Raw genomic sequence first — 14,628 nt, forward strand, 5'->3', positions numbered from 1 at the left:
AAAAGGTCACTTTGGGGCAAAGCCTCTTTTTTTCTTCTACATCTGTTGCCTAAGCACAGAACCACTGCAGCTGAAGGCAATTCCAAAGAACCCCAACAGGAGTCAAGAAGTGTCAACAGACACCAAATGTGCCTGTAAAGAATCAGCTTTAGTAGCAAAGAGAGCTTTGAGTCACAGAATGGTTTGGCTTGGAAGGGACCTTAAGAGTCATTTCCTTCCAAACCCCCAGATGTGGGAAGACACCTTTGTCTGGACCAGGCTGCTCAGAGCTCCATCCAGCCTGGCCCTGGACACTCCCAGGGATGGGACAGACACAGCTTCTCTGGAAAACCTGTTCCAGGGCCTCACCACCTTCACAGGAAAGAACTTCTTGCTAGTATCCAATCTAAACCCAGTCTCTTTCAGTCTGAAACCAATTCCCCCTTGTCCTATCACTCCAGGACACCATAGAGTCTCTCTCCAGTTCTCCTGTCATCTCCCTTCAGGTACTGGAAGGCTGCAATCAGGTGTCCCTGAAACCTTCCCTTTTCTAGGCTGAACAATCCCAACTCTCCTCCCAGCAGAGCTGCTCTTGAGCCATCCCTGTTATCATCCTGGTGCCTTCTCTGCACTCGCTCCAGCAGCTCAGAACTGGAGGCAGCTCTGCAGGGTCTCACATCCCAGGGCACAGAACAATATGAATAAACAAAAGGAAACAGACAATAAACTCCTTCACAGCTGGCACTCACGCCAGCAGCTGCCCGTGCTAGCCGCCTCTCCAGCCTCCCCGGAGACAGGAGGCGCTGAGGGGGCGAGGGCTCTGCGGTGCCGCGGCGTTCCCCGCCGGTCTGCTGCGTGTCCCGGCCGGAGCAGCCCCGCGGAGCTCCTGTTCCCCTGCCCGGGCCCCGGAGCACGGCCTGCCCTCGCCCGGGGCCCGACCCGCAGCGCCCCCGCCCTCGGCCGGCGCTGCCCGGACCCGCTCGGGGCCGGCGGTTCCCCCGGGCGGGCCCCGCGCACATCCGGGCTCCTCCCGCTTCCGCCGCGCGCCAGTTCCGCTTCCTGCGCGGCGGAGCCGGGACGGAGCCGGGACGGAGCCGGTCCCGCAGCCGGGGTGAGCGCCCGCTCCGCGCTGCCAGGGCGGGGGCGGATCGGCGGCCCCGCACAGCCCGGTGGGTGCGCCGGGGGCCGGGGGGAGGCCGGGCCGGGCCGGGGGGCCGGGGGCGGACGGGTGTCGCGGCCGGGCCGGTGCCCCCGCGGGGCGGGAGCGGCTCCGCAGCCCCGCGGCTGCCGCAGCCCCGAGCGGGCGCTCCCGGCCGGGCCGCGCCGCTGCCGGGGCAGCCTCGGCGGGGCAGGGGAGCCCCGCTGGCACCGAGCGGCTGCCGGCCCCGATCCCCGTCCCGCACCTGTCACGGTGCTGTGGGAAGAGCGGCCCGAGCGTTCGGCGGGCACCCGAGGTGGTTTAGGGAGTTCGGGTTCGTGGTGCTTAGCGGAACTCCGAGATGGGGGTGTCTGTGTTCGGAATAGTCCCAGGAAAGGGCTGTAGTGCTGCAATTTAACAGCAGAACTCCAATGCTTTCTCTGACCCGTGGCTTTCCAGCCCATTGGGTCTTGGTGGCCCAAGGGTCTTGTAAAGGCTTTGAAGATGAAATTAACCACAGGAAGCAAAATTAGCTTCAATTCTAAACATTCAGTTCAACACAGCACCCAGCCCCGATGGTGGAACCCTTGGAAATCCCTGTCTTTTTCTGCTCCCAAGCCATTTTCCCATTTTCCTTGATTCGGATCCCTGAGTGTTTTTGGCAGGGAATAAAAGTGTCTTGTTTCCTATAGCATTTGTGTGACAGAGCTGTAGATCTGTAAGGATTGAGGGTTGGTCAGGTGCTCAGCTTTGCAGGGATGATCTTTTCAATTTAGCGCTGGACAGAGACTGCAGAAGTTTTCTGACAGTTCTTGCCCTGTGCATGTCCTTGCAGAATGATTTGAGCTGCATGGTACAGGTAAGGAAAGACAGAATAAACTCTCCTTTCTGACACAGTGTAAGGTTTATGGACAGGAATAATTCATGATAATAACACTGTGTACCAACACCATACAGCCTTAGCCTCAGTAGAATTTCTTAGTGCTTCCAGGACCCCTTTTTCATGAGTCTTTTTCACTGTGTCATGCCAGGTCCCAGTCTGATTTGACAATTTTGGGGAAAAAAATAAATTCCTTTTCCAATGATACAAGTTTTTCTCTTCAATTTGTTTTCAGGACTCTTAGAGGCAATAGAATGGAGGTGAGGTTTGTAGTGTCCTTAGCAAGGAGGTTATACCTAGACTAATTCTCATCTGCTCTGAGCTTGGTGGCTATGCCTGAGCACTTACAGGTTTGTCCCCTACAGCCTTTCCTGTGTAAAAGAGAAAGATTTTTTTCTGAATTTGGGTAATCTCTGAGAATACAAAGCCAGAGAGGAAGAAGGATCAGAGTTTTGGCTTGTGAGATTTTTTAGAATTGCCAGACCTGCATTTCTTGAAGGTTGACAACCCAAGATTTTTTACAGATCTGCTCTCTTTTTAAATATCAGTCATTTGAGGACAGTTTCACCATCAGTGGTGCAGAGGCCTTCTCTGCATCTCCTGACTGTCTGTAGCAGCCTCTTCATACCTTTCTAGCTCCTTGATTCTATTTCTAAGCCCTAACAGAGAAAAACATGTTTTTCCTTTTGCATTAAGCTAAAAAATCTTGTTTTTCTGCTGTGTTTAATGTAGGGATAAACTGTTAAATACAATTTGTATAAACGATGCTGTGTAAATTAAAGATAGTATAATTATGGTTATTTTGTCAGCACTGCAATGAAAGTGCAGTTCTCTGGTTGTAATTGCATTGTGTGGGTGTGTGTTTTGGCTTTGTTTTCAAATTCCTGCTTTGATATTGCTACAGTGAGATGTAACCTGGGGTGTGCATTACTGCAGGTATTGCACAGTGGAAGGGATTAGAGAAATCCAGTGCCAAAAATGGACTGTTGGGCTCAGAACTATTTTTATGGGCTTATATATGCTAGGGATTTCATATTTGCTGTGGTGTTATTACATCTGGAAAGGCACCCATGGCTGGTTTGGTTGCATAAGTGTTGCAGAGGACATTTCTGAGCTTTGCAATGGCTTTTGTGGTGCTGCAGTGCTGTGCTCGAGTGTGCAGTGCACAGGCTGTACCTGCACAGAGCACCCAGCAGATGTGAATGTGACATTGCTAAAAACATCAAAGTGGAACTCAGAGCCCCAGTTTTAACACTGTTCTTTCTCCCTTTGTTTCAGCACTTTCTCAACACATTTATCATCAAACAGCTCTTTGATGTCCAATATAATAAAGAATCAAGAATGCTTTGAGTAGATGTTGTGGTTTGTCTTGTGGAAAGAGTGGTTCTCCTCTTTCTTCCTTACATGATCTTTGTGTTTCCCTCCTGCAGCAGATTTTTCAGGCAGTAACACTGAACATATGCTTCAAGGATGTCTCTCTCTCTCATAATAAAATGGGGTGGACAGGAGTACACAATAACCTCTCTGTCAGAAGAAGACACAGTGTTGGACCTGAAACAGTCCCTGAAGGGCCTCACTGGAGTGTTACCAGAGCGTCAGAAACTGCTGGGGCTTAAAATGAAGGGTAACTCTCCTTATTTTCTGCTCTTGGGGATGTGCCTGAGGTGTTTAAGGACAAACATCCCCTAATGCTAGGCAGGATCTGTGCACTAACAGAGCATCCACTTCCCAGTTGTAGCTCTGGAATGAACATGAATACAGACACTTCCTACATCACTGGATGTTGTTTATTATTAATACATCTATCTGGTCATTTTTTAGTGGTTCACACTGCCCTGTCTTAGGGGGGAGGAGAATTGGGGGGAAAAAAGTAAACCTCATGGGTTGAGATAAGAAGAGTTCAGTGATTGAAAGATAATAAAATATTATATAATACTAATTATTATAATAATAGTAATGAAAAGAGGAGAAAGAGGCATAAAACCCAAGAGAAACCAGTGCCACAATGCAGCTGCTCACCACCCACTGACCAATGCCTATCCAGTCCCTCATTATTCTCAAATCAAACCCAAAACACAGCACTGCAGCAGTTACCAAGAAGAAAATCCACTCAATCCCAGCCAAAACCAAGACACTGCAAGTGGAAGATTATGATAACACAGCTTGGCATAGCTGGTATTTCACAGGGAGCTTATTTCAATTACACGTGGAATATATTGACATTTTTCTGAAATCTTTCCCTCAATTAAAAAAAAATCTGCATTACAGGCAAACCTGCAGATGATGATGTTAAGCTTGGAGCCCTCAAGTTGAAACCAAATACTAAGATAATGATGATGGGCACTCGTGAAGAGAGTTTGGTAAATAATTTGCTTGTTTATTAGCTTAAACAGGAAAAAATGCTTCGTGTCTCCTAATTGTGATTTTAAATTTTGACTATTCTAGTCATCATTTTAAAAAAGATAGTACAATAGATTTCTGTTGGCATTTTTTTATGTAAAGTAAACTTTGCTGCAGAACTCTCAGAGCAGTGTACTCATGAAACTCCTGTGGTGTTCTGCACTTGAAGTACAAACCTATAGTTGTGATACTCACTGACTTTTTAAATCTACCATCAATATACTTTAGTAATTTTTTCCACTAGTAAAATGAAACCACTTTGGTTAAATGGTATTCCTGCCCTGCAATGTGCAGTAACAGAAACTTGATACCCATTGTTATTTTCCCTCTCTGATCCTTGTTATCTTTTATTATTTTTATTCCTCTAGGAAGATGTTCTTGGGCCGCCTCCAGATAACGATGATGTGGTCAATGACTTTGATATTGAAGAGGAAGTTGTGGAAGTAGAAAATAGGTTAGGAGTTCAAGCTGTTAAAACAGTTTGTTATTGACTGTAGAGTGTACATTTTAATTAACTGTAACTCTTTGCACTGTTACATCAGGGAAGAAAATCTACTAAAAATCTCCCGTAGAGTTAAAGAATACAAAGTGGAAATTCTGAATCCTCCTAGAGAAGGAAAAAAGCTGCTGGTGCTAGATGTTGATTATACACTGTTTGGTGAGTTTTTATGCAATTTGTGTGTTTTGTTTGTTTAAGAGCTTGATTTATTTGCCAGATCAGGTTTCTTGATTTTTGCTTTGCTGTGTTATACAATGTAACTTCTGCTTTGTATGATTTTGTGGTCTTTTGTTCACATTTTTAAAAGTATTTTAAAACGTTGCATGTTGTTGATTTTAGTGCAGCAGCTATTTAATTGCTGCAAAAAGACATAAAAAAGCAGCAATTTAGTTTTCTGTCCTGATAGTCTTTCCCTTGATAACTTGTATCTTGACCATCACAGTAACTTGGCAAGATACTGTAAAATAATGATCTCATTCTGTACGTGATTGATTCTACTTCTAGGGGGTGTGGGAGAACAGCTTCAAATTTTATTTACATATCATTACTAAACATTCACAAAAACACGCTTTTCTTGAAAATTCTGCCAAGCTGGTTCTTTTTTTTTTGAAAGCCAGAATTTTCCTTCTGGCTTAACTTTCTGGTTTCTAGGTGTGCCATGGCAGCATGACTGTGAGCAATAAATAATACCTTCCCTTTTCCTTAGCTTTCCTTTTTGATGACATTTGTTTCCAATCTGACATCAAAATTCAGCCTATTTCTAAGTTTAAAATTTTTATTGAGCGGTCTTCTGCTGGCAGATTTTGCAGCAGTTTTGGAACTGAAGCAGGAACGTTTGCATCTCTGAAATGAGCTTGATATATGTTCACACAATCAACTGGACTAGGTTTGAAGGAATCTGTTTCATATCTGGCCAGTTACTAATTTGTTAAGAGCACAGATGATTTACCCTGACTCTTCAAAGAGATTCATACTCAGAGATCTCTTGATTTAATTATTGCTAAGCCCTCAAGTCGCTGTGAGACCAACAGATAAATATTCCCTCTGCTTTGTCCTTCCACCTTTAAAATGGGAATGGGAGTTTGATACCAAATCATTCATGACCTTAAAATGCTTCAGTGCTCCCCTCATGAAACTCTTGGAGTCTCTGGATAGAAAGGAAAATCAGACTGGACTTTAATAACTAATACTTTAATAACTAATACTTTAATATTGAATTGCTTATCTCTTATATTCTGTTTAGACCACAGGTCATGTGCTGAAACTGGGGTAGAGCTGATGAGGCCGTACCTTCATGAATTCCTGACTTCTGCATATGAGGACTATGATATTGTAATTTGGTGTAAGTATTATACTCTATGCCTAAGAATTTATTGTAAATTGTCATCCAGAGCAGAGACTCCAGGTGGGAGGTTTTTATATTGCTTTTTAGTGTGAGTCACAAGATCTGAAATGATACAGAAACATTTGGCTGTAATTTGCACAACTTTTAGAGATACTTTAGAAAAATACCAATTCTTATGTGAAAAAGCCCCACATACTGCTCACAAGAATGGGTTTAGTCACAGAGTAAAGCTCAGCATCACTTTACTGACTGTTACTTTGTACAAAGAAACAGAACTGTAGAATCAACATTAGAATACTGATAGCGATTTTACAAATAATCTCAACTCTCCTGTCTGCAGGGATGGTTGATTGATCCTTTGCCTTTGCATTCTAGTTCAATTCCTGTCCAACAGCTGGAGAGCAGACTTTAGCCAGTGCAGGGTTCAAACCATATTAAAATTGTGTTACAAAATTCCATTTTCATAGTCTTGAACAATGTTTCTCCATATTCTTAGATCAGCAGGCAGTTTGATACTTTGTTCTTTCCAGATTTTATGTATTCCTGACATTGCTTCCAGGAGGAAATCCTGCACAGGCAGTGAGGTTCCTCAAACCAGGTCTATCCCTGGTCTTACAGGCTGTGGTTCAGTCACAGCTGATCTAGAAAATGGTTTAAATATTTGCAGTGCTTCATGTAGTTGTTCATTTGAAAAGTAAGCTTTTCCAAACAAAAATAGACTTCCCTGATAAAAGACTTTCTTTAAGACTTTAAAAGCTGCAACAAAAGTGGATCTTTCTAAAATTAAATTTTGTGTAAAACTTTGACAAGTGAACAAGTTCTTAGCTTATTTCTTTTTTTGGCCTGCCAATGACTTATTTTGATAAAACATTATTTCTGTTTTCTCCCTTTTATTTCAGCTGCTACTAATATGAAGTGGATTGAAGCCAAAATGAAAGTAAGTTGCTCTGAAAACATCTGATTTGTTTCTGGTCTGGGTAACCCTTCACCCTTGAGTTGTGCTCATTCTCAGCATTGTAGAGCAGGTTAGAAACAGAGAAGGTTGTATGAATCATAACCTAAGTTGTTTCAATTTCCATAGTCACTTGAAATTATCTTTATCACAAAACTAGATTGAATCTAATTTTAGAATTCCACACAAACTATCAGCAGTAGGTGTTAAATTTAGCAGAACTAAACAGAAGTCAGTACCAGCTGAAACTTGGATTTGTCACGCAGCCCTGCACAGTTGCTTTCATCTTACCTCTAATTATAGAGCTCCAGTCTTTAAATGTGGTTTTTTTTAAAGGAACAGACAGATGTGACATGCTGGAGTAGGTTATCAAGAGGAAACTCTTCTCATATTTATCTTTACCTCTTACAGCTGAGGGTTCTGTTGCTTCCTCTGCCTTATTAAACATCCCATAAGAGCTCCTTCACTTTCTGGTTTCTTCCCTTCTGGAATCAGGCAGGAAGCCAGTTTTGAACAGCTGACCTCATGGTAAACATATTTACAGTCAGGCTTAGCTGTAAATCTAATGAGCTTACTAAGAATTGCTGTGTGTTTAGTTGGTGGGTTAGGGGTTTTTTATGTTTATAAATCAAAAGTTATTTCCATTCCAGGAAAAACCTTTCCAAATTTAAGCTTTTACTACAAACTATTTTTTCAGGTTTTCACAGAGCAAAACACATTTTTCCAGCGTTCTCTTCCTCAAAATAATTAATTGCCACTATCTTTTCTAATAAAAAATGCCTCTTAGAAATGAGACTCTTTAGTCAGAACTGTGGAGTTGGTGCAAGTAAAATCAGTGCTCAGCCTTGCAAGCATTGCATTCTTGTGTCACATATTTGTACTGTGTTGTCACAGTAGTGCTAGGACTCAATCTTGTGGAAAACCATTGTTCAAAACTGGGTTCTTTCCCCAGCACTGGTCACCTTTCTGCATTTCCAGGTTGCTTTTCCAACCTCCTCCTGGACCCTGATCCATTGAGATTCCTGCCACTAGATGCCACTTTCTGTTTCTCCTTAACTGATGGCACCAGGGGTGCTCCCCTCCCAGAGTTTCACTCTTGGTCAGGGAGCTGTGATTTCAGCAATAGGTGGCATTAAAGTTTCTGGTTTAAAGTACAAAGCAGGAACGGCATTTAAAAGAAGGGAGCATCAGACAAGCAAATTTAATCTCTGTTACCACCCTTTTATGCCTGAAATTCAAACATTCTAGAACAGCTGGTTCTGTCAGTGTAACAGGATACTGACCCAGGGAGGTAGAGCATTTCATTTGCAAGATTGCATTTTTAAATAAAAGCAAATCAGGTAAGTGTGGCTGGATAGTTGCAGAAGAGCTGCTGCAGTGGGTATTTTCTCCCTGTTACACAGGTTTGCATATTGCTGCTGTTTCACACATCAGACATTGTCAGCAGTATCTGTGTTGTACCTTGTCAGCAGATTTTACTGGTACTTTTCAGCTTTGGAAAGGATTTGAAATGGAAATGATGCTCCCTCATCTAGTCTTAAGTTTTTTATTTCTAAAAAGGTTGTTTTACTTACAGTATTTCAGGAGTTACCAAATCTTAAAAGTGCAAATTGACGCTAACACTGGCTATCTTGGACATATGCAGGAGGGAACAGTGACACTGAGATGTTCCTGGGTATTCCATCTTGGATTAGGCTGTAATTTGTGCAAATCACTTAGAGGAACAAAGAGCAGCCAGAACATAATTCCTGTAAAGTTAAGTTGAGGTGTGGAGAACTTGTGAGAGGTTGTGCATGAAGGTTTGAGCAAACCCTCTCTGTATTTTGCCTTCTCTGCAAAGTTGCTTTGATTTTCTGCCAGCATCAGCTGTTAAGTTCCTGATATTAAACACTAAAAATAAATCCTTGTGTGCACTTTTATGATCCTCATTATGTAACAAATGCAAATTTCCCAGGTATCTATTTTTAGTGTGTCTCTGATAAACCTCCTCAGCTCACCCCGTGACAAACAATGTACTATAATCGTGGTTCCAGTTGTTGAGCAGTAAAACTGTCATAATTAGAAGCTTTAATCATAAATCTTTGTGATGCAGGAGCTTGGGGTGAGTACCAATGCAAACTACAAGATCACTTTCATGCTGGACAGTGCTGCCATGATAACAGTGCACACTCCTCGGAGAGGACTAATAGATGTAAGTAACAATTTTTATCCTAATCTTTTTCTGGCATTTTATCACACCCCTTTAAAATACTCAACAAAAAAAGTTGTTCAGGAGTTTTCATGCAATAAAACTGCAAGAATCTTGGAACCACAGATTTTTTTCTACTGGAAGTCTCTATTAATGTTTTGAATGGTATCTTTAGATGTCACAGCTTTCAAATCAAACAGCAGCTAACTGTTGCAAGAAAACTTAGTGCCAAAAGAAAGGTTTTCCTTAGTGGAGGGTATTTATGTTATATTATTTCACATCTTCCTTTGTTAAAGCCAACTACCTGCTAATGGTAAAGCAAAAGAGTATAAGTGTTCATTCAAGTTAGGACTCAGGTTCCTATAGATGGCATTTTCATCTCCTGCACGTGATCTGATTTACCTCAGATACCTTGTGTTGTGTTGTGTTTGCAGGTGAAGCCTCTTGGTGTTATCTGGGGAAAGTTTTCAGAATATTACAGCAAAAAAAATACTATTATGTTTGATGATATTGGCCGAAACTTCCTGATGAACCCACAGAATGGACTCAAGGTAATGGAAACTGGAATTTTCATTTACTGCTACTTTTTCTTGATACTTCAAGTGTTACTTTCTCCTGCTTCTTTGCTGCAGCATAAAGAAAGACTATTTTTAACTAGCAAAGATGCATGTTTTGTTAAACCTGTTAATTCACAGTGCCATTTGTCTGGCTTATTATTTCCCTAATAACAGTATTAAATAAACCTTGTGTCACTACTAAGTGATTAATAGATAACCAAAATCAATGAAATTCTTATTTCTGCCTATGTTATACCTGCAAGCTGTAATCAAGCTGGGCATTACTGACAGGCACCATTGAAAAGGTGATGTTAATCTCCAGAGTGGTCAGATTCAAAAATAAGTCAAATAACAAATGGCTTCACTTCATGACAATATGACAGGGTAATCACAAGTATTCTATATGAGAAATAATTAGTACCTTGAGCCATTTTGACTATAGAACAGCAAATATTTCATTTTATACAACTGTCAGCCAGTGTGTGCTCTTTTATTACTGCTGGTTCTGAATAAGAGTGCAGCTTAAATTTCTACATACATCTGATAGTAGAGCAGTGTTAGCAGTAAAACAACTTGCATAAATCTCTCTAAAAAAGAGAAAGATATTTTCAAATGCAGAAGTTCAAGATGGTATCTTTTTGAAAGTATCCACAATGTGGAGGAGAGCAGTTGATGAGATCTAACAAGATTGTCTTAACTGGAAGGAGAATCAGGAATAGCAAAGATCTTGCTGGAAGGGGATTATCCAGAGGTCCCTCTAGCTCAGATTGGAAAAATACTTGTCAAAGTTTTGTTAACAGTTGCAGACAAGAGCACTGAATCACTAAAACAAGGCCCAGGTATAATGTATTCCAAGCTTTGATTTTGATATCTCATTTCACAACAGCTCTGGTTCTAGTCAAAGGCTTTTGCTGAAAAAAAGCATCTGGTTCCAATGATACCACACAACTCACAATGCTGAGCTGAAAACCCTCCTGCAAAAATCTGTGAAATCAATTAGAAAATGTGGCATTCCAGATCATTTCAGTCTATCTTGTGGGGGGGAGGCTTGAAGAAGTGCAAGAGGAAAGAATTTTTTTCTGATTGGTGCAAGGTAAAAACCCCTCAGTCCAGTTTGCATGAACAGGACAAATTGGATCTGCCCACTGCTTGAAAAGGTTTTTTCCTCTTACCTGTGAAAAGTTATAACTTGTCATAGTACTGAAGATATATTTCAGTCAGATGGTAAATGATAGAGAATCTAAAGCATTTTTTCTTTCTGTGAGCAAATGGTTATACCCAGTTTCTCTCTTTTCTATAGATAAGGCCTTTTATGAAAGCACATTTAAATCGGGATAAAGACAAGGAGCTTCTAAAGCTCACCCAATACCTCAAAGAAATAGCAAAACTAGATGACTTTTTGGAGCTGAATCACAAACATTGGGAAAGGTAAGAAAAAAGGCAAAATTCTTGTTTCCTTTTGTCCCTGACCCCAGTGTTTTGCTTGAGGTTATCTCTACAAAGACCAGAAACAATGGAACTGATGAACTTTATAACCTACAGTTATAAAGGTCCTTTAGTTTGAGGAGAATTTTAATAGGGCTGTAGTGTTGGGATAGCTTCCCTAAAATGATAAGATTTTGACAGAATGCATCTGTGTTTTCCTACTTCTCCAGTATTCAGTACTGCCAATTATGCATCCTGAAAGGAAAAGAATTTTTGAAGGAACATGGTCCCTGGAAACCTCTTTCTTTCCACCCCAGCAAAGTTAGACTGTGGGTTCAGATCCCAAATCGTTTGTTTTAGGGCAGCTTTTCTAGAAGTTCCTTGAAAGCTTTGTGGTGTTAGTGTAGTTCTTAGGCACATCCAGGTTGAGTGGTATTGCAGGATTCATCAGCTCCAAGTAACTGTCTTACAAACAAAAACAAACTTGGAGTTTTCCAAGTGCTCAGGGCACCAGTTAACATCCTAATTCTTGCTAGAAAGTGATTAACTGAAGGGCTTCAGCAAAATTATTCTTTGTTTTATGCAACAGCCAGAGGCTTCAATGCATGTGAAGAAAAACTGTTGGAAAATCACTCCTTTGGTGTTTAAAAAATGGAGCCTTACAGGCTTGATACAATTTTTTCTTTTCTGAGTAGAACAGAAAGTGAAACGTTAAACCTTAAAAGCAGTGAAATTCACTGGATATTTCACACTGTCAGTGAAATTGGTTGGATTCTTTCTCTTAGAGTATTTGCAAAGCCTTTCTCACACCACAGAGGCAGATTGCTCCAGCTCTGGTGCCAAGAGAGCTGTGAGATCAGAATACAGAAAGCAGTTCAGAGTCACTCAGCTTCTCCAGAGAAGCTGCTGGAGGGCTGTTCCTTTCAGGTTATGCTGCATCAGTTCATTAAAGTCCTGAATTTATTTGAAGGAGTGCCATTACTAATGGATGTAAAAGCCACTTCTCCAACTGATGTAATTTTCCATCCTCTTAGAATGAAACAGGTTTCCATTTCCTTCCTCCCTTTTGTTTAAAAAGCCTGATAGTGTCTAACTAGAACATGACTTTGAATTACCGCAAGATAACCTATCATGGAATTGAAATTAAATAAAAATCATAAGTGCTATTGATTGATTGCATTTCTCATTTTTGGTTATCGGTAGGAGGATTGCTGGTGAGAAAAGAAAGCAAAGTCATACTTTGATCTTAAGATCTCAGCTATATTTGTGACCACCTCTCACTTGGTGAAAAACTCTACTTTTGTTTCTTTCAGGTATCTTTCAAAGAAGCAAGGACAGTAACACTAATAAAACTGTGTGGCACTGAATTGAAGGGAACATCACTAAGATCATTGGACTTTTCCTTGCTTTTGTGCTAGAGTATAATAGTGCTGGACACTGGACCCAATGCCAGAACGACTGCTAAACTTGGTCTTCCAGCTGGTTGGTTGTGGGTTTTTTAAAAGATCACAGCAATAAGCTCAAAGTGGGAGAAACAAGTCAGTTGCTTTTTCTTGCATTCAGTTCTGGTGTTACTTCTCAAAATACTTTCCTCTCCTTTGCTGCTGAAGTATAACCATAACCATCAAAGACCAAAACCATTCTGAGACTAGAAAAAAAAAATATTTAGACCAAAAATGTTGATTAAAAAGCCAACCTTGGCAGTGTATGAATTGTATAAGTCCTCTATTCCCTCCATCTTTAGAAACAGTCTCCCTCTCCCATTCCAGTATTTAAGTCTATAAATTACAAGTTGTCTAAGTTTGGTATGTATTAGTATGTCAGTGTTTCTCTGTGCAAGACAGTAAGATGGGAAAGTACCACCTGTGTGGCCAGTTTACCCCAGTATGTGAACTTGTACTATAAAGCAGTGTTTACTGGAAAACAAAAGATTGAAGTTTGGGGGAGAGAAACCCACTGTTATTTGATCAGTGAAAAGCAGTCTGCCTGAAAAATCCCCATATCTCAGATAAAGGGTTTAAACCTCAGATGGGAAAGTCACATTCCTAACAAAGCATGAACAAAACCCTTGTTCTCTTCTAGCTAAATCTTGTCAAAGTGCAAACACTGTGTTTAAATACAATATTCAGCCATACTGTTCTTAAAATATCATTTACTTGCGCTGCTTATGCCTGCACTATAGAAGTGTGATGTGACTGCTGTTTGGCATTTCCAACACTTGTGCATTATGCAGTTCATGGATTTGAAAGAAGACTGACCCTTTCAAATAAAAAATGGTATATATTGTTCTTAAGGAACTATAGCAGTTGTGTAAATAATAAATACCTTTTTCATACTTTGTGTCCTGTGCTGCCTTCAGGATTTAGCTTGCATAACAGAGGAACCATCAATATTATTAATTTGGGGGGGATTGGAGGATTTGTTTGGATTTCAGAGACTCTGGGTTTGCATCAGGAGTTGAATAAGAGCCTGGTTTGTACCTCTGTGGATTAGGGACGTGGTGCAGCACCAGGCTGGCCAGGAAAGGAGCCCTGACAGCTCATGTCAGGCTGTCAGGACAGCAGGCACAGATGAGCTGCTGGGCTGAGCACGCAAGGCTCCAGCTCAGTGACCTGTCAGAAAACATCCAGGTCCTTGTTCAGAGCTCTGTGTGCTTTAGTGCCAGCCCCAGGTGCCTTTGACAGAGCAAACCAGAAACCTGGTGCATAAAAGTGGTGCTTTAGGTAAGGATGGAGGGTGAAGAGCTGCAGATTTGTCTCCTAGAGCTGATTTCTGATCAAGGAGCTGCCTGAGCCCTGTACAGACAGCACAGGGAGAATCCCTGAGCTTACACCAGTGGTCCTTGCCTGGAAAAGCTGCAGCAGCAGAGATCTTGGGATGTGGGACTGGGGTATGGTGCACTGGAATTCCTTTGACTTTCAACAGTGGAAAGAAGTCAAGGCATTGCAATTAAATCATCTGTGGAGTCTGTGCTGGGCAGAGAGAGAAAACCAAACCAAGGGAATGTATTTAAACATGTGCCTGCATTTTTTTCCTCAAAGTTGGCCTGCAAACAGAAGGTTACAGTGCAAGAGCAATACTCATTTCTTTTGCTTTATACAAGCAAAGTTTAAAAAAATCAATCTTGATTTTATTTCAGTAACATGGGGGTTTTGTCCCAGAATTTTAGAGCATTCACTGATCTGAAGGTGATGTGCACTCATCTTTCAAATATTTTATAAGCTGAGCTGGAACATGCAAGTGTGATCTCAAAGTGACTGTAACA

The 14,628-nt window shown here is 41.4% G+C and overlaps 1 protein-coding gene across 4 annotated transcripts; it reads left to right on the forward strand.

The window, feature by feature from the left end:
- Positions 1-1,057: 1,057 nt before the first annotated feature.
- UBLCP1 (ubiquitin like domain containing CTD phosphatase 1) lies at positions 1,058-13,673 on the forward strand. 4 transcript variants are annotated; one of them, XM_058815249.1, is made up of 11 exons: positions 1,058-1,148; positions 3,428-3,621; positions 4,266-4,357; positions 4,766-4,851; positions 4,940-5,055; positions 6,140-6,238; positions 7,141-7,178; positions 9,286-9,384; positions 9,816-9,932; positions 11,239-11,366; positions 12,677-13,673. In XM_058815249.1, the coding sequence occupies exons 2-11, from the start codon at positions 3,468-3,470 to the stop codon at positions 12,702-12,704; spliced, it is 957 nt and encodes a 318-aa protein (XP_058671232.1). In that variant the 5' UTR covers positions 1,058-1,148; positions 3,428-3,467; the 3' UTR covers positions 12,705-13,673. The 4 variants fall into 4 exon arrangements, with proteins under 4 accessions (XP_058671232.1, XP_058671230.1, XP_058671234.1 ...); XM_058815247.1 differs by having other exon boundaries at positions 3,431-3,621; XM_058815251.1 differs by having other exon boundaries at positions 1,071-1,090.
- The last annotated feature ends 955 nt before the right edge of the window (positions 13,674-14,628 follow it).

This window comes from Ammospiza caudacuta, chromosome 16 (genome assembly GCF_027887145.1).
Source record: "Ammospiza caudacuta isolate bAmmCau1 chromosome 16, bAmmCau1.pri, whole genome shotgun sequence".
Taxonomy (NCBI): domain Eukaryota; kingdom Metazoa; phylum Chordata; class Aves; order Passeriformes; family Passerellidae; genus Ammospiza; species Ammospiza caudacuta.